Source organism: Urocampus carinirostris, chromosome 13 (genome assembly GCF_059441175.1).
Source record: "Urocampus carinirostris isolate Australia breed hairy pipefish chromosome 13, RoL_Ucar_1.0, whole genome shotgun sequence".
Classification (NCBI taxonomy): domain Eukaryota; kingdom Metazoa; phylum Chordata; class Actinopteri; order Syngnathiformes; family Syngnathidae; genus Urocampus; species Urocampus carinirostris.
This window is the reverse complement of record NC_142361.1, coordinates 11,861,883-11,886,383: the sequence shown is the minus strand read 5'-3', so window position 1 is coordinate 11,886,383 and position 24,501 is coordinate 11,861,883. Positions and strand designations below refer to the sequence as shown.

Here is a 24,501-nt window from a genome sequence, read left to right as displayed (position 1 = left end):
GGTTAGCCAATTAAATTTCCAACGTCATTTTATGCAATTTTACGGATGCATTAAAATCAGAGCCAAACAAACGTGAGTAAATGCAACTTGGGATATATTTTTATGCGCGGTTATCACGCGCAAGTGTGCACAATCATGTATTGACTTCTGGAAAGAGAAGTCAAACATTTGCAACTCTAACACAAAAGCGTGCATATTCTCTAAACGGTTACAAGAACAGCATTCAATTTACTTTCAGTATGTCTTGAATTGGGATTTTAGGCACATTTTGCAGGAATGTTAAGGGGTAAAGTTCATGCTTTGTAAATCTGCAGGCACTACAGAAGAACATCAGGACAAAATGTACATGGATAATAAACGATGAGCACCAATAAATTAAAAAAATGGAGAAAAAAAAACTTTCACCCAATCAATGTAATTTGGAAAATATTCTACTACTCATTCAATAAAGTGTCTCTCCTTAAATGCTCGTCCGGCAGGTGTCGCAGCAGGCCGCCAAGTGCATCCCGGCGATGGTGTGTCCCGAGCTGACAGAGCAGATCCGCCGCGAGGTCGCCGCCTCCCTGCACCAGAGAAAGGGCGACTTCACCTGCTACTTCCTTACTGATCTGGTCACCTTCACCTTGCCCGCAGGTTTGCACCCCTAACGCAGCACGCTAACAGGGCATTAGCGACAATAACCAGCACAGGCTGCATGTATATGTATATATATATATATATATATATATATATATATATATATATATATATGCCTTTTTCTTCTTTGTGCTTGTAATGAACGCTGTATTGACATAATTCACCCAATCCTTCACTGTCTGGAATACTGCTTATGCCGAACATGCTCATATATTTATAATAATATTTTTAGGGGCTTTGTATCAGGCCTTTTTTCAACTCTTGTTGTGTCCTAGCTCCAGCTGAGCATTGGTGATGCAGTGTTAGTCCTTGGACAATGGCAACCTTGGCTGTTGGCAACAAGCCGAGAGTTGCTCTGTTCTGGCTACAAACACTCAATGCATTCGTTTGTCTTCCAGTGGGAGAATTGGCTGCTGTTTTGACCCCCCCAACTATGTACAGAAAGCCACTGCTTATTGTGGTTATAACAAAAACATGGTGGATAGCTTAGAGTGAAACATTTTTTTTATTTTTTTACCCTTACATAGGAAAGGAAAAGAAAAAAGAAGTCAAACCTGCTCCTTATCAACACAAATGGATGACAACAGCAAGCCATGATATGGTGTCATGATGCTAACAATTTTAACAATGGCCACTATTCCTGTATGGAGGATACGAAATGCACGAATAACATGGAATACAAATAGATCAAAGTTAACTTGAGAAATTGATGGAAAAAAAACGACAAAATTCAATTAGAAAAAAATTAAACGCAAATAAAAATTACACACTAGTAAATAAATAAATTAATGTATTTTTCCCATTTATTTAATGCAAAATAATAAGGTAAAAAAAAGAATTATTGATGAGGTAAAATATGTATATGTTTCTCTAATACAGGCATGTCAAACTCCATTTCGTTCTAGAGCCAGATCCAAACCTTCTGATGTCAGGTGGGCCGCCGGATCAGTAAAATAATTTTAACTCAAAATGTTTTGCTTCAGTCCGCTTGTTGGGCGTTAGCTCTTATGCACATGAACTGTTCTCTAATGGCCAGAAGGAGCATTTGTTTTGCATTTAATAAAAAAAAATATAAAATAAATAAATACATAACTTTCAAAAGAATTTACCTAGATACTCACTTATTTTTTTGACATACTAAGAGATTTATAGCGGTCCAGATTTAAACATCCACTGGGCCGGATGTTTGACATAACTGATCTATTACATACATTTACATGAAATGAAAAGAATGCGGGACTAAATCATGCTTAATTTGAACCTGCTGGTGCAGGATTTTTTGTTCATAATTTTCCAAAATATAAAAAAATTAATGTATCATTTAAAAAAATATTTCCTATTAAATCATTTACAATTTATATTAAAAGAAAAACCTAATCTAATTACGTGCGTCTTTTTTTTCCAGATATTGAGGATTTGCCGCCAGCAATCCAGGAAAAACTGTTTGACGAGGTTTTGGACAGAGATGTTCAAAAAGGTAATCTGTGTACTGATTATGGCCGAGTACCCCAGAAGCTCGTGCATGCACAAATTGCTGTTGGGGGGAGTTAAACCAGATCTATGTTGACTGTGTTCAGCCCTCCCTCATACACACCACATCGTTTAATGGGAAGCACGCCAAGCATTTGCAGTGGTTTAGTAGTCGCAAATCCTCCCCCACCAGAACTGGCATCTCTCTTTCATTGTCAGCCTGCCTGTATTTATTTGCCAAGTGCACGCAAAGTCCAAACATTTAGTCAATTTCCAAGTGAGTTTTGTGTCACCAAACATACATTATACTTCATATGCAATGGCCTTTGGATGCAGTAGAGATGATGTGGAAAGTGTTTAATTAGTCACTTTAGCAAAATTCTGTTAGAAAAGACTGCTATGGCCCTTTTTTTTAGATTAACAGATTAAGATTTAAATCTGATCACATGGCCTAGTAAACCGCTCCTCCCCCCACCCAAAAAGTTTCACTTTGGTGCAGCCTCCCATTTGGTGGCAGTTTCACTGAGGACAGCAGCTATTGAATCAATTCAACTGGTTGTGCTTCAAACAGAGCACCTTGACACAAGGAGCTTGTTGTCCTTCTGCCAGGTCACAGGGTTCGCCCTGTACGAAAGACAAGCATCACTTGATATACCTGCTTGTCCTCATGGTAACATGTTTTTTGTGTGTAGTCTCTGCCCCTTACCTGGCAACACGGACAGCTATGATTTTTAGCCTGGCCGCAATACATTTTAATTTATTCAATTTACAAATATTCATAAAAATATTGTGTGCAAAAATATGCAGAAATACGGATACAAACAATATTTTTAAAATATATAACATGCATTTATATGAATGCGATAAAGTAGAATATAAAAAAAATATTTAAAAATACATAAAGAATATGTCTTGAATATGCAGAAATATATTATGCATTTATTTGTAAAATATTTATTTTAAATATTTATCAATTGTTTTTTTTTTCTAAACATGAAAGGTTTAGGGGGAATTTAATGTCAGCAAAGCCTAAAAAGAAATCCCTCAAAAAAACACTACCGGTTTAAAAGAAGTAAAATGCATATGGTAAATCAATTATTAAAAGACAAAATATTGGTAAATAGTAGCACAGTCAAAGTCACTAATAAATTACTGATAAAAGAAATCAAACATCTGTTTGATATGACACTGGAAAAACATACATACCGTAAATTCCGGACTATAGAGCGCACCTGATTATAAGCCACACCCACCACATTTCGGGAGAAAAACCGATTTTGTACATACACAAGCCGCACCTGTATATTAGCCGCATGCGCCCATATTGAAAAAACGCAATTCAAACACAAATTTAACCAATACCCGATAAAGTCCAAAAAACACAGCCGGCAAATTGAACGGAAAATGATACCAGTACTTAACATTTAATGCAGACCAGCAGAGTCCAGGTGCCCGTTGAAAGTAATCCAAGGAAAAAAGTGTATATTTCCTAAGGTAAGGGTGGGAAAATATATATATATATCCACTATTGTCGGCCGCGTCCACAAACACGTCTCACCTTTACTCCACTTCCCATCAGCCCGCGTTTGCCCCGCCCCTTCTTTCTCATTTGCTCGCACAAAACATATCAGAATAAGTTTCTAAAATAAATACATTACAAAAATATACAGTTGCAAATACTTATTATACATGGTTACACATATTTACAAAGAAAGACGGTACACCGAGAGTTTTCGAAGCTTTAATAATAATATTATGACTTTCATCCCTAACTGTGCCTGGGAAGGGTAGCAAAACGCTACTAGCAACCGGCTCTCGACACAGTAAACAGCTGTGTTAAAAAAAAAACGTACTTGTCCTAAGCACGGTAAACCGTCCTCATCTTCCTCCTTATCACTGACGTCATCAAAGTCGTCTTCCTTCAGTATGGGAAAGTGACTTTGTCACATAGACGTCGTCCCACGCTCCCCTATCCCAAAAAAACGCTACCATCACGCTCGCTAAGTAAAGTATACGTGCGGTAGCTCTGTTTCCTTCTATATCGGACTGCTCGATTGCGTTTAGCTTGAAAGTTGCGTCATGTGCCTTTCTTTTTGCAATTCGCATGATGAGGATATGTCTACGCTAATTTAATTTGTGCGCAAGCTAAGAAGTTGCGGTCTAAATCTTACCTTTTGTACTTGAGCGCCGCTGGCGGCCGTTAGAAAAATTACATAAATTGGCCGCATCACTGAATAAGCCGCAGGGTTAAAGCTTGGGGAAAAAAGTAGCTGCTTATAGTCCGGAGTTTACGGTACATCTTAAACAAATAAAAGCAGAAAGAATAAATGCACAGAGCAAGCTTTAAAGGAACGTTGTGTATTTAGTGCCTTCTAGTGGTAAAAAAAGTAATTCATTAAAAAAGACAATATTTAAGTAAATAATGGGAAAAAATACACAAACTTTCTTACATACATGAGTTTTAAAAAAATGACTTGTAGGTTGAGAAATTAGTATTTATAAGTATTTATTTTACATAACATTAGGGTCTCCTAGTGGGAGCATACATGATTGGCCACTATTTTGCTAATATGAGTACCGCAAAAACCTTGCCTAAAGGCTGAGCAATAATAATCGAAGAAAGATGGTGAGGTTTGGTCACTTTGAGTCTCCGAAGTTTTTCTTCTTTGTTGTGCTTTGTGTCACTCGTTTTCAGTTGTACTACTCAAAACTGACATCTAGTATTCAAATATTTCAAAGTGTCCCTTTAACAATGTAAAAAGATGCACAAAAGCATTACAATAAAGCTCTTTAAAAACTTATAGTCATGAGAATCAGAAAAAAGGCAATTTTTAAAACAAACTTTAATTTGCAAGTTAAAAAAGTCACTTTAACTATGCTTTTGTTGGGAATTTCTCAAATTTAAAATGCATCGTAAAGATAGCTGTAGAAAACTGAAATGACTAATCAAAAAAAAATAAAAATAATCTTGAGCAAGTGTTTGGGGGATGGGGTTTGATCTGTTTATGCTGTCACCACTGCAACTGCATGGAGTCCCTGTTTTCTATTTCTGCATGTGTGCATGCGACTCAATCCAATTGTTGGTGCCCTGCAACCCGCTGCAGAGCTGGAGGAGGAGTCACCCATCATCAACTGGTCGTTGGAGCTGGGGACCCGACTGGACAGCCGGCTGTACGCTTTATGGAACCGCACGGCCGGGGACTGCCTACTAGACTCTGTATTGCAGGCCACCTGGGGCATCTACGACAAGGACTCCGTCCTGCGGAAGACGCTACACGACAGTCTGCACGACTGCTCCCACTGGTTAATATATTAAACTTGTTTGAGGTTGCGTCACTTGCCAACTCTTGAATTGTGAAGATAAATTCAATATTAGTTGAGATGTGAACGTGCAGCCAGACGGTCAAACAGCCGGTAATTAAACTAGAGTGGTGTCTTTACAGGGTCCTGGCGGATCATTGAAAAGTCTCAAAAGGCATTAAACTCGTTATTCTAACAATAAGGCCTTAATTGGCATTAAAATGTCATATATCAAATTATCAAAAGTCTTAAAAATGTGAACACATAAATAGGGTTATATTTTACCGCTTTACTTTCATGTAAACATCACGTGACCCCAATGACGAACTATCAAAACCGGGATCTGATTTCAGTCGGGCCTTTCTGAGCAGGTCTACCCACTATACACATAGCAACTTCCAACAGAGAAGTTTACTTTGGACCATGGGAAAGTGTAGATTTCATGAGAAGTGGCTGTCCAACAAAAGTTTTACACCATGGCTAGAACTGTGCCAGGTGTACATGTGTACGGGGCATGATCTATCATGTGCAAAAATATTTGTGTTTTTTGTGTGTCTCAATTGTTTTTTGTTGTTTTTTATGTCAACTTGGTCATACCTTTGATTTTGAAAGGCATTAAAAAGTCTTCAATTTAACTTGCCTTAAGTTGTAGGAACCTTGCTTTGGATATTAGAATAATTCGTTCCTAGATCGAACTTTTATCTCAAATTTTCTCGTATCGCGAACAAATTTTCGTCATAGGAAATAACTGAAAACCAACTCATCTGTTACCAGCCTCCCAAAATCATTAAAGTTATCCGTAAAAAGCCATTAAAAACATCATCCTGATCACAAGAAACACATTTAAATATTATTTGGGCATACGAATACAGTTATAGGATGAGATCATTGTAACAAAATAAAATGTGAGTTTATTATGAGCACTTAACATGGAGGGAGTTGGCAGTTATAAGCACAGGTTTATGCGTGGCAGTGGTGGTAAAGTGAGGAATTAGGAGAGAGAGCACAATTTAAAAAAAAAAAAAAACCTGCGCAGGATCAGGTCTGTATGGTTGGAAGCGCACTTGGTAACCAGGACGAGCTGATGCTCGCGGTGAGCGTTGTAGTGGTATCGCTGGAAATTCTTTTAGCTATCAATTTTTTTTTTTTTTGTATGTTGGGCAAGACATTTCACCTTGAATTTCTTGTAACTAGAGTGGGTCTTATTCAGAGGGTGCACTGTATTTGTTTTGTTACCAAAAACAAAAGGTGACCCTTGTGAGTTGTACTTTAACTTGAACAAAGTAAGCTTTAAATTGGGAGTCACCACTCTTTTTGAACATGAGAACTACTTTGTTACTGATAAGTGTCAAAGTATTTTGTGTTAATACTCATTTTTGTTTATTTAGGGTGGGACTAAGATTGGCTTGGGCAACTAGAAAATAATTTTCAAAAAGGGGCAATTACATGTATAAATAAAGTAATTCTATTAAAAGACGTTGCTATAATGTAAGTATGTAAGCGATTTCATATGCCAGTTTGAAACCATCAATATAAAACACATTCTAAAATTATTTTTCATGTTTAGATTTTATTTTTTTTTATAAATTCACAGTGAGCTATAAGAACAGGTAAGGTAAGATTTAGATAGATAGATAGATAGATAGATACTTTATTCATCCCCGAAGGGAAATTCACTTTTCCAGCAGCATCCCTGAGCTGAGAACAATCGAAAATAACACGGGAGCTGCTGCCATTCGTGAGCTCTACTAGTTTGAAGCTAAGATATAATAGGAAATGCTGTAAGCAAGATTTTTGAAATCAGTATGCGGTTTTAATGATGCTTTTTACCATCAAGCAACTAATGGTGTGTATGTGGTTCAAGGTTCTACACGCGCTGGAAAGAGTGGGAATCGTGGTACTCGCAAAGTTTCGGCCTGCATTTTTCCCTGCGGGAGGAGCAGTGGCAGGAGGATTGGGCTTTCATCCTCTCACTCGCCAGCCAGGTATGTTCCCGTTTTCGATTCCTCCCCTATCTTGTCTTTCAAACGGGACTTAAGACATCGACTCAGTGTCCTTTGTGTTATTTTCTCCTCCAGCCGGGATCCAGCCTGGAACAGACTCACATTTTTGTCCTTGCACACATACTTCGAAGGCCCATCATCGTCTACGGAGTCAAATACTACAAAAGTTTCCGTGGGGAGACACTAGGGTTCACACGCTTTCAAGGTAAGCCATTCTCTAACTTTATAAAGGTCCTCCTTCCTTCCTTCATCACGTATTTAGCTGTCTACAGTGACTTTATAGCATCACTTGTTGCTTGGCAACATTGAAATTGTGGGCTTATGCTATGACACAGAAATGCGAAAAATACAGTACTCAAAACAAAAAATAAAGCATCACCTCCTAAACAATTTTCTATTAAGAAAAAGGGGGGAGTGAAATTCAAAACAACAGGGAATAAGTCAGAAAGTCAAGTCACATGTATTTGTATGGCACTTAATCACAAAATGTCTCAGAGGGCAGCAAAGGCCACACTTGCGCTATCCCATCTGAAACCAACATGCGGGAAAGGAAAAACTAAAAAAAATTAGAGTGAGGAAATTAAGAATCCTTGAGAAAATAGATTAAAAAAATAAAATCATCTTAAACGAACGCACAGTTATTACAATTAAAATATGTACAATATATATATACACCGTATTTTCCGCACTATAAGGCGCACCTAAAAGTCTTAATTTTTTTCAAAAGCTGACCCTGCGCCTTATAATACAGTGCGCCTTATATATGGCTCAACATTAAATCACAAGGTCTCGCAACTTACGCAACAGCTGCCGACTCGATTTTCCCCCGAACGTGGAGTAGTCTGCGGTGTATGCTGGGATTTATATACCGGCGTTTCATTGGCTAACCAATGTGTCAATCATCATCACTATTGGCTAAAGTTATTCGGAGCCTCGGATAGGCTAGAGGGCCGAAACAAACCCTGCAATTGGCCGAAAAAGATGTGTCAATCATCCGTTAAATCGATCGCTATTGGCTGAAGTTATTCGGAGCCTCGGATTGGCTAGAGGGCCAAAACAAACCCTGCAATTGTCCGAAAAAGATGTGTCAGTCATCCGTTAAATCGATCGCTATTGGCTGAAGTTATTCGGAGCCTCGGATTGGCTAGAGGGCCAAAACAAACCCTGCAATTGGCCGAAAAAGATGTGTCAGTCATCCGTTAAATCGATCGCTATTGGCTGAAGTTATTCGGAGCCTCGGATTGGCTAGAGGGCCAAAACAAACCCTGCAATTGGCCGAAAAAGATGTGTCAGTCATCCGTTAAATCGATCGCTATTGGCTGAAGTTATTCGGAGCCTCGGATTGGCTAGAGGGCCAAAACAAACCCTGCAATTGGCCGAAAAAGATGTATCAATCATCCGTTAAATTGATCGCTATTGGCTGAAGTTATTCGGAGCCTCGGATTGGCTAGATGGCCAAAACAAACCCTGCAATTGGCCGAGTTTAGCAATGGCGTAAAGCTTAGCAAGCTTGCTAAAGTACGCCATAAAGAAACATGTTTCATTAGTCTGTATTTGAAAATATTTTACTCTCCTGGATTTACTTCACTCACGGTTGTAAGAAGACCATAATTGCGTATCAATATTGAACGTGAGAACTTAGGTGAGCTATGCGGCTTTATATGTTCCCGGTATCTTGTTTTAGAACGATCTTGATGTTGCTGTGATGAGTTGAGTGAGTTAAATTCAATTCCAAGTGTTTATTTTCATATGCACAGTAAAGTTGCGAGCGAAAAAGAAAATAGAAACTAAGAAATGTTTGGCATTTCTTGAATCCCAAGACTTTAACCTTCCGAATGATATTTGAAATGATGCATTTGAGTGACATCGTACGGACACAGCATCCGCACGTGTCTACGACACGTATTTGCTTCTTTGCAAGCTTTGGGAATGTTATGGGGGTAATCAGTTTGACTGAATCATCTGACTGTTTTGTCGACGTTCCCATTGTAGCGCCTTATAATCCGGTGCGCCTTATCTATGGAAGATATAGGACCAAAAACTATTTTTTGGGGGTGCGCCCTATAACCCGGTGCGCCCTATAGTGCGGAAAATACGGTAATTGAATATTTTCATCTTTAAGACGATTTGCACTGCAATAAAAATCATGTATCGCCAGAAAACTTGTTTTACGTAATAATATTGTTATTATACTATATTTTCAACTTGTGTTGTTTTCCAAATTTGAACTATTTTTTATTTTGTTTCTTTAAAGATAAAAAAAAAAAAAAAAAATTGAAATGAGCATCCAAAAACTACTGTGTATATACTTTCTTATATGCCTACGATGCATATAAGTCGACCCCCTAAAAAGGCTTTAGCCCCATCCTGAAAGAAATACACATTAATGAACATTGTACCTGAACTACAATTTTATTTAAATGCTTTGATAATGAAGATTAACATACCGGTAATAAAAATAAAAATAAATCAATTCTAAACTATTTACATTACCTTTAAACAGTGCTTCAATGGCAGACACTTGTACACCATTTTCCTATTTCCCAATCATTTCCTTCTTCGACACGATTTTTGTTTTATACTTTACCTACCTCTTGGGACTTATTATTACGTGGAAAATGGAATTTTACACAATGAGTATCAATAAAATGAGATAGGAGCCCTCTCAAACGGCTAAATTGAACAGGAAAAAGAGCCAGGGGGACCATGAGGGACCATTCGGTGGCTCTGCCTGTCTTACTTCCCTCTTGTGTTGATTACCTTTTGTGCGCATATAAACCGACTCCTTGGCGTATGATCTGCTGAGATCAAGTCCCAATCCGATACCTCAGTAATGCAATGAAGCAATAATGAACATAACTTGAGGTTTTCCTGTTTGAATAATGTCAGTGGTTCAAATCAAGGAAAATGGTTAACCAAAAAGATAACATTGTTTTGAAGATAACAGATTTTGGGAAAGACGAAAAAAGCTAAACAATATATTTCAGCCAAAACTGTCTATCCAAAGTCTTTTGGTTCTGACTTTTAATCAGTTTGAATTAATTCAGTAGTCGTCACCTTTTTTTAAGCTTAGCTACTTATATGGATTTTCCTATCGTCAAGGGCTACTGGTTTCCCATACAGTGATACTGCTACTTACGAATTTAATTCGTTCTGGGAGTAGCTTCGTAACCTGAAAAGTTTGTAAGTAAAGACGCATTTTGTATGTAAATGCACTAATCTGTCCAAGCCCTGACAAAAGTACAGTATGGTATATATTTTTTTGATATATCATAAAAGAGCATCAGAAACAAATACATTTTGAAGATAGATTACCGGGGCAGCACGGCGTCGCAGTGGTTAGCGCGTGTGCGGCACAATTCTGAGGTCATGAAATCGAACCAACTGTGTGGAGTTTGCATGTTTTCCCCGTGCTTGCGTGGGTTTCCCCCGGGCACTCTGGTTTCCTGCCACAGTCCAAAAACATGCATTTCAGGTTACTTTATGCCTCACGCTTATTGAAAAACTGATCCAATGACGTTTGCTTTTGCCTGCTTTTGACACTCTGTCAGAAATGCGCGAGGCAGACGTAGCGATAGCCCAATTTGTCAACACTATTTTCCGGGTGATTCGTTTTCCATTTAGGCTGATGGAATAATGGCTGTGTTCTTCTCACCGCTGTCTTGCCGGAAAACCCTCCTCTTCCTGGTGTGTGAAGTCGGAACTGTGACGTTGACACGAAGAGCATGATTTATACGCAGATTTGAAACAATAGCCCGTTTTGGGGGAACAGGGAGTGGGGAACAGGGAGTGCCGAATAGCAGCGCGTACTGTATTTTTGCAGAAAGCAGAGGCAGTTTTGGTAACTAGCCTGTTCACGTACTTTGTAACCTGAAACTTCCGTTTGTAAACACATTTGTAAGTAGAGGTACCACTGTAAACTGACCCATTGGCTGAACGTTGACTACAATGTTGCGTGCTTGCAGGTGTGTACTTGCCTCTGCTATGGGAGCAGAGCTTCTGCTGGAAAAGCCCCATTGCGCTGGGCTACACGCGTGGCCATTTCTCGGCCCTGGTGGCCATGGAGAACGACGGCTTCGACAATCGCGGCGCCGGCGCCAACCTCAACACGGACGATGACGTCACCGTCACTTTCCTGCCGCTCGTCGACAGCGACCGCAAGCTGCTGCACGTACACTTCCTCTCCGCACAGGAAGTGAGTTTCAGCCGGGTTCAGTTCGCTTGGATTTCCATGGCGAAATGGAATCAATTGTCCGACAGTACCAATTCATTGTCCATACACCTTATTGCATTTCATTCCATTTTGTCCCTATATGAATTGAAATTTAATGTTTTTCATTCATCTTTTAGCATCCCGTCACATTTGACATACATTTCAAATGTCTGGAGGTTTCTCTTCAACTCTGGTGATACAAATAATTATAATGTCTTGAATTATGAGTATTTTAAAAATCTTTGTTAAGTTATTGGTCTTGTATTTTGACCTATTATTTAAATTAATATTTTTCTTTAATGAATGAAGGGTTTTTTTTTACTATTGGGAGGCATTAAATAATATACACTGTTCCTTTGTTATTATATCTCTTTGAAAGTGTTAAATTGATTCAATGTATTAAACAGGAGAATGTGTAAATATACAACACCGTAAATACTGTCTGACAAACTACTGCTACATTCCAAACATTGTGGCTTTAAATACAGTGCAACTTTTTTTTTCATTTTCTGTGGTTGTACAAGGAAAATGGCGAGCTGCCCTTTCCCACAATGCATGCCCTCTAAATTAAAAAAACACCGCAGTGACATCTGGAGACATATTTGATGCCCTTCAAGAGAAATGAAACCATGTTTTTTTTTTACAGGAGCAAAACGGGACGGTTGACTGTACTTTAATCGATATTTACAACATACGATTTCTTAACTCTTTTACCCACAAATGAAGTCTTCAATTTAAATACCCAAATTGAACAGCAGTGTTTAAGTCTACACTTCTCTTTCCGTATCATCGGCGCCAATATCAGGTTGCTTTCAATCCTAGAGGAACAATAACAAGTGAATGCAATTTGTTTTGGTACCGCGGCAACTACCAATGACAACAACACTATTTATGTTGCTATCTGGCATTATTCTCAAAAGTATGGTTGCGCTGTTGTCTTGGAATTATAGAACTCACATTTTATGCGTTTTCCTCATTTGCGTTTTCTTTTGGCACAATCTAAAATATGTGCTCTGCTTCGTAATAGCCATCACGAATGGTCACATTTCAGGACCGATACCGATTTCAGGAAATTTCATCAGAGCTCGCCAACTGGAAAGTGTGGGAACTCCTGTTTTAGAAGCAGAGTGACAAACTAATGAGCTAATTAATCAGTCTCCACCAGTACCTTCTTCCCCTCGACAAGTTAATTGCACTTTTTACGCTATCCCTTAATCACAAACACGTTTTTCTACCATGGACCCTTCAAAATCTCAATATTGTAATATCTGTTACTTTTGTTGATTTTGTTTATGTTCGTGATGGACCCTTCAAGAAGGGAGGAAGGAGGTGACTGGTGGGGAAGTTCGGCTCTCGGTCTGTTAGATGAATGAGCGTGAGCTGCGGCTAACAGTAGCTTCTGTGGAATGTGTTTTTATCCTTTGCTTATTAATTCGGCATTCAGACCTCACCAGTAACTGTGTGCATATTTGACTGCACGAAGGGGCATTACAATATTATCAGTGGCTTCATTTACACTCAGACAGATCAAGGAGTTGGCAGTGTTTGGAGTCGGAAAAAGCTTTTGCTTCAGTGGCTCTGTCAGTGTTGCTTATCCAATCAGAAGGCCTGGGGTAAGGGGAGATGAGGAAGGCAGGGGAGAAGTCCGAGCAACGAAATGAGAGCTGTGCCTCTTCAGAGAGCCTAAATAATCCGCCAGCCAAATGAATAAAAACGCTGATACCGATATCTGTCACATTTCCAAATATCGGCGCCGATAATCGGCCAGCCCGATTATCGGTCGACCGCTACACGTGACGTAGACAACCCTGAGCAGAACTGAAAATAATGCAGCTGAATACGGCGTCAGATGGGCGGGGGCGTTGGCATTTTTCAACCAAAGGCATTGCTGCCAAATTCTTTACGCCGTTGCCGCCAGCTGTGCGCCGGACTTTTAAGTGTAAGAAATTGACTTGATTTAGTTCATTTTAATGGGTATTTAGGCTTACGGCTTAAAAATTCAGTGAGAAATGTCTTTCGCTCTTAGAATTTTAGCATTCAGCTTTTAATCATGTTCGTACTGTAGTCAGTATCTGAAATAACGTCTGCCTGGACACCCGGGGCGTGCATTTTTTACGTTGGGCCTACAACTTACAAAACATCTCTGCCCGGGTGGCCAACTTCTTCAAGAAGTTTTTTTTTTTAAATTAAATCGAACGTTTGCTTCATTTTGATTTTGAAATCTTGGTTCGTTTGCCAATTTGCAAATTCGGCAGCCAATCAGAAGCCCGCATCGAATAACTTCGTGCTTCGGGAGCGTTATAAGGTCAAGCATTTGCATATCATTTTCCATTGTAGACGCACAGACAACACAAGAAAAATGGGTAAGTGGTTAGGAATCAAGCCAAAACCTCAGCTCCAGAAGAAATATTCAAGAGAAGCTAACAAAATTTATGAGGCTTCAAAACGTAAACGTACATTAAGGGCATCGTGCAAAGAGGAGTTCACGTGGCTTGTAGCAGACGACGCAACGCAAACATTGCATGAATGTAGATGAGTAAATACAGGTACATACTGATGACAGATGGAAAACAGCAACAGTCATTTACATGCAATGAATATCATAAGTAGATTTATAATAAAGTTAAGTTTAAAGTTTTGTTCTGTTACATATTCTGATTATCAATCCTTTACACTTTGCAACAATGTTTTTTTTGTTTTTTGTTATTAGTCGTCATTTTGTGTTTCAAGTTGTGAAAAATGGGGCACGCGACCGGGCAGGCAACTTTTCAGAGCCCTGGTGACCGGTAACTTTTTGTCATGAGTTTCAGACTCTGCTGTAGTCCGGAATTGACTGTATATTTGTTTGTGTCAGATGGGCAACGAAGAGCAGCAAGAGAAACTGCTGCGCTCGTGGCTGGACTGCTGCGTGACGGAGGGCGGCGTCCTGGTGGCCCTGCAAAAGAGCTCGCGCCGGCGCAACCACCCGTTGGTCACGCAAATGGTAGAGAAATGGTTGGACGGATACCGGCAGATCCGACCGTGCGCCGCGCTCTCCGACGGCGAGGAAGAAGAGGACGACGATGACGAGTGAGCAACTCGCCGCGCTCTCTCCAGGCTTCGGGACAAACTGTGACTCGCGCGTGAAATAAAAAGGTTTACAAAGTCAAAAACACCTTTTTTTCATTTCTCCCGCCAACGACACAGGCGGAAAATGGCCACTTGTGAACGCATGGATGGGAAGCCCTTTAACTCATTCGCTGCTAGTGATGGCTCTAGATGTTTTTGGCAGTTGAGTATATAGAGCTCACATTTTTATCACCGCTTGTTACCTCCTACTTTGGATTGAGTGTTAGATTTTTCGGACAACTTTTGACCCCGAAGCTGCTTGAGCATTTAGTCATCGCACCCATTTGAAGGTCTGTTTACTAACTCACTCTTTTCTTGTACTAGTTCATACAAGGGTGGGCCAACTACGGCCCTCAAGAGACTTTATCATCCGGTCCGCCAAGGAAAAACTGTAAAAATATTCTAAATCCGGGGTGTCAACTCATTTTCACAGAGTGCGACATTAACGTAATAGCTTTCCTTAATTAAAATTATCTTTATTGTCATTGATAGACATTAGACATGGCACTCCAGGGTCTGATGTCACTTATAAATGTAAAGGAGTGGTATGTAAAATAAATGAAATACATTTTTCATGTAAAGTAACCATGATTTTATTATTTATTCAGTTGTATTGAAAAAGTCACGACAGATTATGTAAATGATAAGTTATAAACAAAATATAACAAAATAACAATCTTCGTGGGCATTTTAAGGATCATTTAGTTCTCAATTCCACCCAAATTTAGATTGGAATACTGACATGTGACGCTTAGCTGTCACTTTGAAGGTATTGTAGTTATCAGGCATTGTGGGGAATGTAGTTTCGGGTCAAGGCACTCTTAACTGTTCATTTTTAGACGCTCAGGCATTTAAAGCGCTCGTGGAACATGATGTGGTGAACCACATTATTTTCCTTATGTTTCCAAAATGCAAATAGCTAGCTACATTATTCTTCACTTGTTATTTTCCATTGTATTTTTTATTTATCTAGATATTTTTCAAACTTAATGAAAAAAAAAACTTCTGAGCTAGACAGGTTGCATTTTTAAATGCACATGATCAAATTTAGTGCTTTAAAGAGGGACATCATGTTTGCTTTAATTTTGAGCTTCTTAAAAGCAATTTGATTAAATTGTTTATTTATAGACAAAAATAAAATAAATATAACTTGTACATGGCTTTTTCACAAATGCATATCGGCGCTGCCATTCTAAAAAATACTAGTCTTGTGATTTTTTGGAAATGAAATGATCTGCATTTATTTAGCGCTTTTCAAGTCAATGACTTCCCAACGCGCTTTACAATGTGCTCCACATTTCCCAATAGCGGCCTTGTATTGCAGCCATGTAGGACGCTAACCTGCTTATTGAGAGTATTAGGGGTTCAGTGTCTTACCCAAGGACATTTCGACATGTAACACGGACAAGCCGGGATTCGAAATGGGATCCCTTGATCCCAAGACGAGCGCTCTACCTCCTGAGCTACTGCCGCCCCATTTAAAAATGTTTTTTGCCTGTATGGAATTAGCAAAAAAATGCAACAATTACAGTGACAATATCAGAAAAAAAAATCATAGTCCTACATTATCATTATATTTTATATTTTTTCTTCCTGGTCCTTTTGCCAAATTTTTTTAAACCACTCAAAATGTTTACCAATCCCTCTACTAGTTGTTATTAGGACAGATGCTTGTAACAGTCAATATTTGGCTCTCATTGACCACCATTGACCGCGATAGTCACCATGGGCAGTAATTCATTGAATGCTTTTGACACGAATGGATGGCTATGGCAGCGAATGAGTTAATATTACTGTTTGCCCTAAAACTTTTGGTGTATATTTGATGACCATGCTCAGGTCCAAGTACTTTTAAGTGCATTACACTAAACAGCACATTTATTAAATAAAAATAAAATTCGCACTACAAACATTTATTCTCAATACATGTTACACCGAGCCACTTCTGGCAATTTTTAGGCTATTGTTTCTGAAACGCTTCTTTGCATGACATATGCTTACGAGTTTGGCTCACTAGTTTAACTAGTGCACCACAGTAGGCTTAAAGTAGTTTAGTAGTGCAACTAGTATGGTAGTTGGTTGGTTAAGTGCTGCACTGAGCTCACCTTAGCCTGGGGTAGGGCAAACTTTTGGGCAGCATTGTGTTAAAAACAATTGGCAAAGGGGCCGGAAATGGTGGAGAACGATTAATAGATTTGATAGTCTTGAATCAGATACCTTGGTAAAACTTGAGGAAACCCAGTTTTTCTCATTTTTTTTATGAATATCCTAGTAGAAATGACAATGTACAATGCATTTCCCTTTAAATGGGTACATCAAATAGGTTAAGAAACCTTCTAAATTAAAGTTTTGATGTACCTTTTTCAGCTTTCCATTTTATCAGACACATTAAAAAAAGAATGCATTGGGGTTAGTGTTTTTTTTCTTTCGCATGGAATAAATATTCGGAAAAATAAAATAAATACATGACAAAAAAAAAATTGCAAGTACAGAAAAATTCTTATCGAACAAGAGTGTTAACAAAATATGTATTTAATAGTGGTAGTAGTACCTTTTTTTATAACCATATACTATCATATTTCTACCATTTATGTTCGGCTGCCCAAATGTGGCTTGTGGACCATAGTTTACCCAGCCATTACTTAGGACTGCAGTTGACAAACTTCGGCTGTGGGCCACAGCAGGCTTTTTAATCCGGCCTGCTGAACGGAAATGGTCCTAGTATAATGACAATATATTTAATGGAAATAAAGTACTACTTAAAATAAATGTTGTTTTTTGGGTGCCAGGTTTATCCCCAGTAGCCCCTTGTGTATCTACTACAAAAACTGATATATAAATAATACAGAAAATACTACAAAACAAAATGCCATACTTAGTCCTTAAAAACCAGGACCTGATGTATTATTTTGCTTACCTGAAAATAAAAAATACTTCAAAAATAGTAGACTACTGCAGTAACGCTATAATACAGACATACTATTCCAAAAATACATCTGCACTAATACTACAAAAACACTACGGAAATTGCTAGAAAATTAATACAAAACTAAAGATCAAATTTAGTGCATTAAAACAGGGACCTAATGTATTATTTTTCTTTGTTCTGAATAGAAAAAAATACAGAAATACTATAATTTAGTACTGCAATAATACTATAATACAGAAATACTACAGACATATAAAAAAATATTACGACAAAAATACATCTGAACCAGTTTGTTGAGACTAATTCTATTGAAAAATACACACATATATAATTATATATATATTTAAAAAGATATCTAAGCATAACTAAATACTGCAAAAGTAAATATCAAATTTAGTGCTTGAAAACGGACCTAATATGTAGTATTTGTTTTTTTCCAAAATGAATGAAACATGGGCAGCACGGCGCATGTGCGACACAGTTCTGAGGTAATGAGATCCAACCTTCCTGTGTAGAGTTTGCATGTTCTCCCCGCGCCTGTGTTGGTTTCCTCCCACAAATACATGCATGTCAGGTTAATTGGCCGGTCCAAATTGTCTCTAGGTGTGAATTGAAGATTGAGTTGTCCGTCTGTGTGTGCCCTGCGACTGGCTTGCAACCACTCCAGGGTGTCACCTGCCCAGTGCCCTAAAATAGCTGGGATGAGCTCCAGCAACCCCGCGACCCTAAGCATATACATATGAACATGATGGATGGATGAAAGAAACATTACTACTACAGCAATACTAGAAGACATGAATAGTACTACATAGATACTACGAAAATTACAGAAATACTAAAGAAACACTACTACAGAAATACTACGAAAATACTACGACGGAAATACTACAAAAAAACACAAGAACAGTGATACGACAAAACTAAATATCCAATTTAGTTCCTAAAAATTGACTTTATTATTTTGCTATAACTAAGTGTCTCAAAAACCAATTTGATAGGACAAATCTTAAATATAAAAATAAATACAACATATAGATATCTGCACGTATATTTACTGATAAATGAGAAAAAATTGTGTTGGTCTCTAGGACCGGCCTATTGTCCAATTGTTTTAACCAAATCCGGGACGCCACTCAAAGAGTTTGCCTACACCTTAGCAAGGGAAAACAAGCATTCAAGTAAACAAGTGGGCTAACATTAGCTTTCATATCCAGTTTACGGAAGAAATAACAAAACATTGTGTGTCTAGTAAGGAAAAGGGCACACTTGGTAATGGATTTTAAATTTCACATAGAACTAATGCTAAAAGGGCTTTCCATCACAATGCATGTGGTTGTCAAAAACGAGTTTATACGAATAAGAACTCATACCAGCATTGATGTGTTCCGTACAAAAACACGTTTTTTTTTTCCCGATTTGGGTTTGGGAAAAATATGTTGGACTAAGCCATTCTTGTGTTTAAAAGTTGTAATGAAGCACTGCACATTTCTGACGACATTTCAACATGAATTCAATCACTTGAATGAGGTCAAGGAAGCGCTTGGAAAAAACTCAAAGGGAGGACGTTGTTCCCTTTAATGAGTGGACTCACACTATAGAAGTTTGCTTTTTGGTTCATGTATTTATTACGATTGTATTTGGAAGTTCATAATCTGTATATTTTTCTGCTTGTTCGGGGTGGAGAAGTGATGTTTTACCGGCGCTTTCGATTTTTTTTTGGGTAATACCTCAAGGGGACATCTGCAACCTGGTGCTTGTTTCTGTCAGTTTTGGTTTCTACTCGCATCACTCTGTTCTTTCGGCCTCCCTCACTCACCTCGTTTGTGCGGCAAAAAAAAACGTTTTGTCGACACAAAAACCAAAGCGGACGGGAAAATCACTTCCTATTGTTTTCTCTGCCTTTCTTTCTCCTCGGTTCAGAGCGTCCACCTGTGGTGTGTGGCTTGATATTGATGCAATAGTTGTTTTTTGGGGGGGTTTCTAGGCCTCTTGACACCTTGCATCCATGCAAAAGTAACAGACACACACACGTTTGAAAAACACTGAAAATAAAACGCATTTTTCAATGTTTCTAATGTTTTTTTTTGGGGGGGGGGGAATCCCTGAAAATGCTTGAATTGGCATGTTAGGATTGAAAAGTGGTAGGATTTTGGGAGAAGCGCTTGTAAATGCTTGAAATTGTTCCCATGTTTCAAACGCCTGCTTAAAAAGGAAGCTGACACTTTACTGGCTTAGCTTTGGCATTGCCTTTTATTCCCTCTGCAGCTGGCATTAGTTTGTATGGTATTGTCTTATGAAGCGTCAGGACAGTTGAATGTTACACCTAAACGGGACTATTTCACTTCTGACGTGATAAAAGATTTCCCAGTCCTCTAAATAAGTTGTTTTAACACCACAAGTTCTTCATTCGTTTCCTTTGAACTGATCAATCGATAATTTTCATGGACTGCAAAATCAATAATTTAATACGTTTTGGAGTCATTGCCTTACATATTAATGGTACCAGACAAAATCAAGAATACTATGGTACTGTTTCAATTTGTTCTCTTTGTTCAAGTTTCTTCTGTAGATTAGTAAAAGAAAACTCCATAAAACTGAGAGTGGAACTACCAAAAATAATTCACTTTGAAAGTTTGGCTACATAGCAATTTCTAAGTTTGATAATTAAAAGGTTGTCCATTGTGTTTCCCTGATGTAATTATCTGAAAAACAAATGTGGTGCTCCAAAAAGGCAAGACGAGTTTAAAAAGAAATCAACTCAGCCCAATTTCACTAGATGAGTACAATACGGTAATTCTATTGTAATAACTGATTATAAAGTTTTGCATTTAAAGAAAATCATTACATTCTCAAATTATATCACAACATCAATACTAGTAGTGGCCTTGGGAGTAGGGCGCCCGCCCCAAGAATGAGAGGTTGCTGGTTCGAGTCTCTGTCGGGTCATACCTGAGACTTACAATATTGGTACCCATTGCCTCCCTACTTGGCGCTCAGCATTAGGAATTGTGGGGTTTGGTCACCTAACGAGATGTAGCAACACATCAGTTGGGTGAGCAAGGGGGCTGGGAATCCCCTCCTCTATCAATCTCCCAGAAAGTGTCAATGTATTCTTAACTCTAGCCACCTCCCACTCTGGGGATATGGCTCCGGTATATATGATCAATACTACCTTTGATAAGTCACTTGAAAGTTCAATAATGATCTTGCAAACCTTTATTATATGTGTTGAAAAAAGTCACTGATACGATGCCCAAAAAATAAAATCCAGCATGACATTCATTCATCAGGACAGAATGTATTTATTTGTTGTTTCCAGCTGCACTTAGTGGTGAGTTGTTATACCGTATTTTCACCTTGTACAAGAACAAACAAACACCGTCACCTTCCAAAAGAAAAAGGAAAAAAACAAACTAGGAGCAGTCACTTGATTTAATAACACTTAACAACCAAACTGCACATCAAGTCAATTTCAAATAAAGAAAAGAGGGAAGGGAAAAATCATTTGTGTCTACTACGGTATGGGTTGAATTTCATTGTTGCTCCCTTCTACAATTTAATCTCACAATGATGTAAATATAATTTTGCCTTCCTATTTATCCCCTAATGAGAAGGACTCTCGCTAAAAACACTTGCAGAAACTGAACAACACTTCAACACAACATTCAAAAAAGGAATAACCCCCCCAAAAACAGTTTGGAATGAAGAAAAGGAGGAATGCAAAGTTCATACAAGTCCAGGAGGGCGTAAGTGACAGTCTCATCTGTTGCATCCTCTGTCAGGAATAGTGGGGGCAAGGCAGGGAGCGGGTCACGTAGAGGGGGTGGGGCAGGGGCCGGCGATAACGCCCCCCCCCCGAGAGACCGGGCGTGGTCGACTCTAATTCACGGCTCACTCATGTGCTCTCTGCTGGGGTCTCCGTGTTTTGAGGGCTGGTTAGGGGAGGTGGCCTGGGACGCGTGGGTGCCCGGGGGCAGGCTGTGGGCCACGGGCACGCCGCCGGGAAGGAGGCCTTCCAGGGGCCGCGGGATTCCGCCAGGGGCCACGCCGCCCACCGCACCCGGGGGAAACCTGCAGATGCACATGCACATCTTAAGCTATATTATTCATTTGCACATCTGTCAAGTAGATATGGGGCCAACATTTGGATGGTATCACTGAGCTGCCAAATATTGAAAATAAACTGATTTTGTGATTACAGTTTAAGTAATGATGGCCAACTAGTTTCATATAGCATTTGTGATATTAATTGAGTCATGTAGATGGCACTCTGTCCAAAGCACTGGGAATGTATTAAACAAGCCTTTGTGTTAAAGCCAAGTGCATGATCTGGAACAAGAGGTTTCAAACTTTTAAGTTTGGGGGCTAAGTGGTATAAAATACACTAACAAGGGCTGGAATTGAAAATAATGACATAATGTGGGCCTTAACTATAGGGATGCGGATCTTTCAAAGGTTTACAATTAAATTAGTTTATGTTTTGATTATTAAGCAATTATGAAACAATTGTAATCCTCAATTTCCTCAACATTTTCTGTCCTTTACTAAAATTCTCTTTTAATGTTTTAACAATTGAATTGATATCCAGAACCGTTCATCTAATTTAGGGAAACTCATTCAAACTGCAAAGTGACAAAAATAGCACGGAAAGACTGACTTATTTAACTGCTAATTATTTCATGTTTTAAAATTATTTTTCAGGTTTTTTTTTTTAAATCGTTTTAATGGAAATGTTTAGCTGTATTTGGGAACTTTGCTGCCCTAAATGCTCTCTGGTTGATAATGCTCGTTAGCGTAGACATTTAATGTAGGTGGATTATTTTGCGAGTGGCGAAATCCAGTGGACATATTTTAAAACTGCAGATCATTGTTTTCTGCTCATTTTTCTCTCGAGCTTCTCTCAGCATTGTCTTGCCGGCCGGACGAAATCCGTTGGTGGGCCTGATCTTCCCCGTGGGCTGTATGTTTGACACCCCATATCTAGATTAGAAAAATGAAGATCGCTTGATCTATCTCAACCTTCGTAGTTTTCATAGAAAATACGTATTTCTTAGTAAACTATAGAAGATTTCTTGTATTTGGTCGGTCTGGTATGACATCCTTTCGTAGTATCTCACGATTAAATCAGCAATTTTTTGTATTTTTTCCATTTAGCACTTTTAAATAAAATATAATATTTGGTTAATATAATGTGCACTGGTTAAGAACAAATAAAGAAACAATTGTTAAATCAATATTTCATTCCGAACCAGAACCAGTGAGTCATGCTCGAGCAATGGGCCTTATGAGTATCTGCTAGCAAAGTCTTATTTTTCTTGTCCTCACTTGTGTTATTTGTTTATTTTTAAATATGGATATATGAAACCACATGAGCCTCTTGTAGTTAAAGGGATAGTGTGAATTATTTGTCCACTGGATGTCGCTGTAGTGTGTAGTGCCACCGAAAACGAGTGCTAAAAGCACAAGGGAGAATCTAAACTACAAAGACTCAAAGTGACCAAATTAAACCCTTTTTTTTGCCCAGGCTTTCACAAAGATTTTGAGGTGCACTTTATAGTATGTAAAATATGGTAGTTATAATGATCCCCCTTTTATATATATATATATATATATATATATATATATATATATATATATATATATATACGTGCAAACTATCAAACTGGTAATTGGCTCATGCCTAGTGGACACTTTTCCCGATTGATCTACGATTGGGGTCGGCAACACCAAATTTGGAAAGAGCCATGATGGACCCCAAAACCAAAACATGTCTGGAGGCTGCAAAAAATGAAAAACCTTATATAACCTATTTTGGAAATTAAAATAAAACGGGGATTCATGTATAAACGTAAGTCCTCTGAAATGTATTCAAAACATTTTTACACATTGAAAAACGTTAAGAATGTTCGTCGTCCTACAAAAAGAAAAAAAATCACATCAAAAAATATTTTCCAGTAGTTTCTCCCTATATCGCGGTTTTATTACTTTTTGGATTTTATTGTGCATTAAGTTTTGCATTCTGATTGGCTAAACAGTCACCTCACTGCTTTTTATGCCTGTGTCTGCCTGTTTGTCAATAACGTTTCCCTCCCATCTATCGGTTACCAAATTTTCCAGGCAGCCATGAGAGCAGCGCCGAAGAGCCACATAGGGTTATAGAGCCGCAAGTTGCTGACCCCTGATATTCACCCTTTACACATTGCATCCCCCAGAAGTTTAGGCGCCATGACAGACGGCAAAATCACCCGAGCGGACGGCAGTTGAATAAGCAGTTGAGCTGAAACAAATATCATCAAGCACGACAGAGGAATATAACCATGTCTTTTTACGATGGTGATTTCTTGCAAACCGGCAAGGTTCTAAGCCCAATTTGGCATTTTATGTATTCCCATGTTAGCGCAGCAATATAAACCCGTATCCCGACCAGCTACGAAGAACTGGTAAGCGTCCAGACTTTTATAAGCTTTTAGATGAGCGCCTGTGTATAGGGATACTCCATTCACAATACAGTGGTACAGATCTTGTGGACTGAAGTCATGTAGACTGGACAATTTGGTTAGATCTGTGAATATGTCAGGAGTAAGAAGGAATGGCTCGGTAGCTAGCCCTGCTATCCTCAGATTCTCTAAATACCGGTCTTTGTGCTTTGCGACAAGGTGACCAACCTCAACCAACAGCTGCACAGTATTCGTTTGATCAGTCATTGCCAATGGTGTTGAACAGTATTGCTTTTGTTGGTGTTGGCAACTGTTTACTGGGCTCACTGATGAGGATTACTGATTACTCCGGTTTACTGCCGTCCATCATGGCGTCGTCACGTAGTTATGTCACGTGTGTGCAAA

The 24,501-nt window shown here is 38.7% G+C and overlaps 2 protein-coding genes across 9 annotated transcripts in view; one reads left to right on the top strand and one right to left on the bottom strand.

Moving 5' to 3' along the window:
• Positions 1–19,729, top strand: part of zranb1b (zinc finger, RAN-binding domain containing 1b) — a 41,685-nt gene extending 21,956 nt beyond the window's left edge. For all 3 annotated transcript variants that reach the window (XM_088350969.1, XM_088350970.1, XM_088350971.1), the window contains 7 exons: positions 480–633; positions 2,042–2,113; positions 5,211–5,409; positions 7,271–7,391; positions 7,485–7,614; positions 11,375–11,604; positions 14,477–19,729. In XM_088350969.1, coding sequence (XP_088207095.1) covers positions 480–633; positions 2,042–2,113; positions 5,211–5,409; positions 7,271–7,391; positions 7,485–7,614; positions 11,375–11,604; positions 14,477–14,695 — 1,125 coding nt within the window. In that variant the 3' untranslated portion in view covers positions 14,696–19,729. The remainder of the gene's footprint in view (positions 1–479; positions 634–2,041; positions 2,114–5,210; positions 5,410–7,270; positions 7,392–7,484; positions 7,615–11,374; positions 11,605–14,476) is intronic.
• Positions 19,730–20,941: 1,212 nt separating this feature from the next.
• ctbp2a (C-terminal binding protein 2a) overlaps positions 20,942–24,501 on the bottom strand; it is a 97,684-nt gene continuing 94,124 nt past the window's right edge. For 4 of the 6 annotated variants that reach the window (XM_088352065.1, XM_088352066.1, XM_088352063.1 and 1 more), the window contains one exon: positions 20,942–21,730. In XM_088352065.1, the coding sequence (XP_088208191.1) occupies positions 21,544–21,730 (187 nt within the window). In that variant the 3' untranslated portion in view covers positions 20,942–21,543. The remainder of the gene's footprint in view (positions 21,731–24,501) is intronic. The other 2 variants (XM_088352069.1, XM_088352064.1) reach the window with 1 other exon arrangement.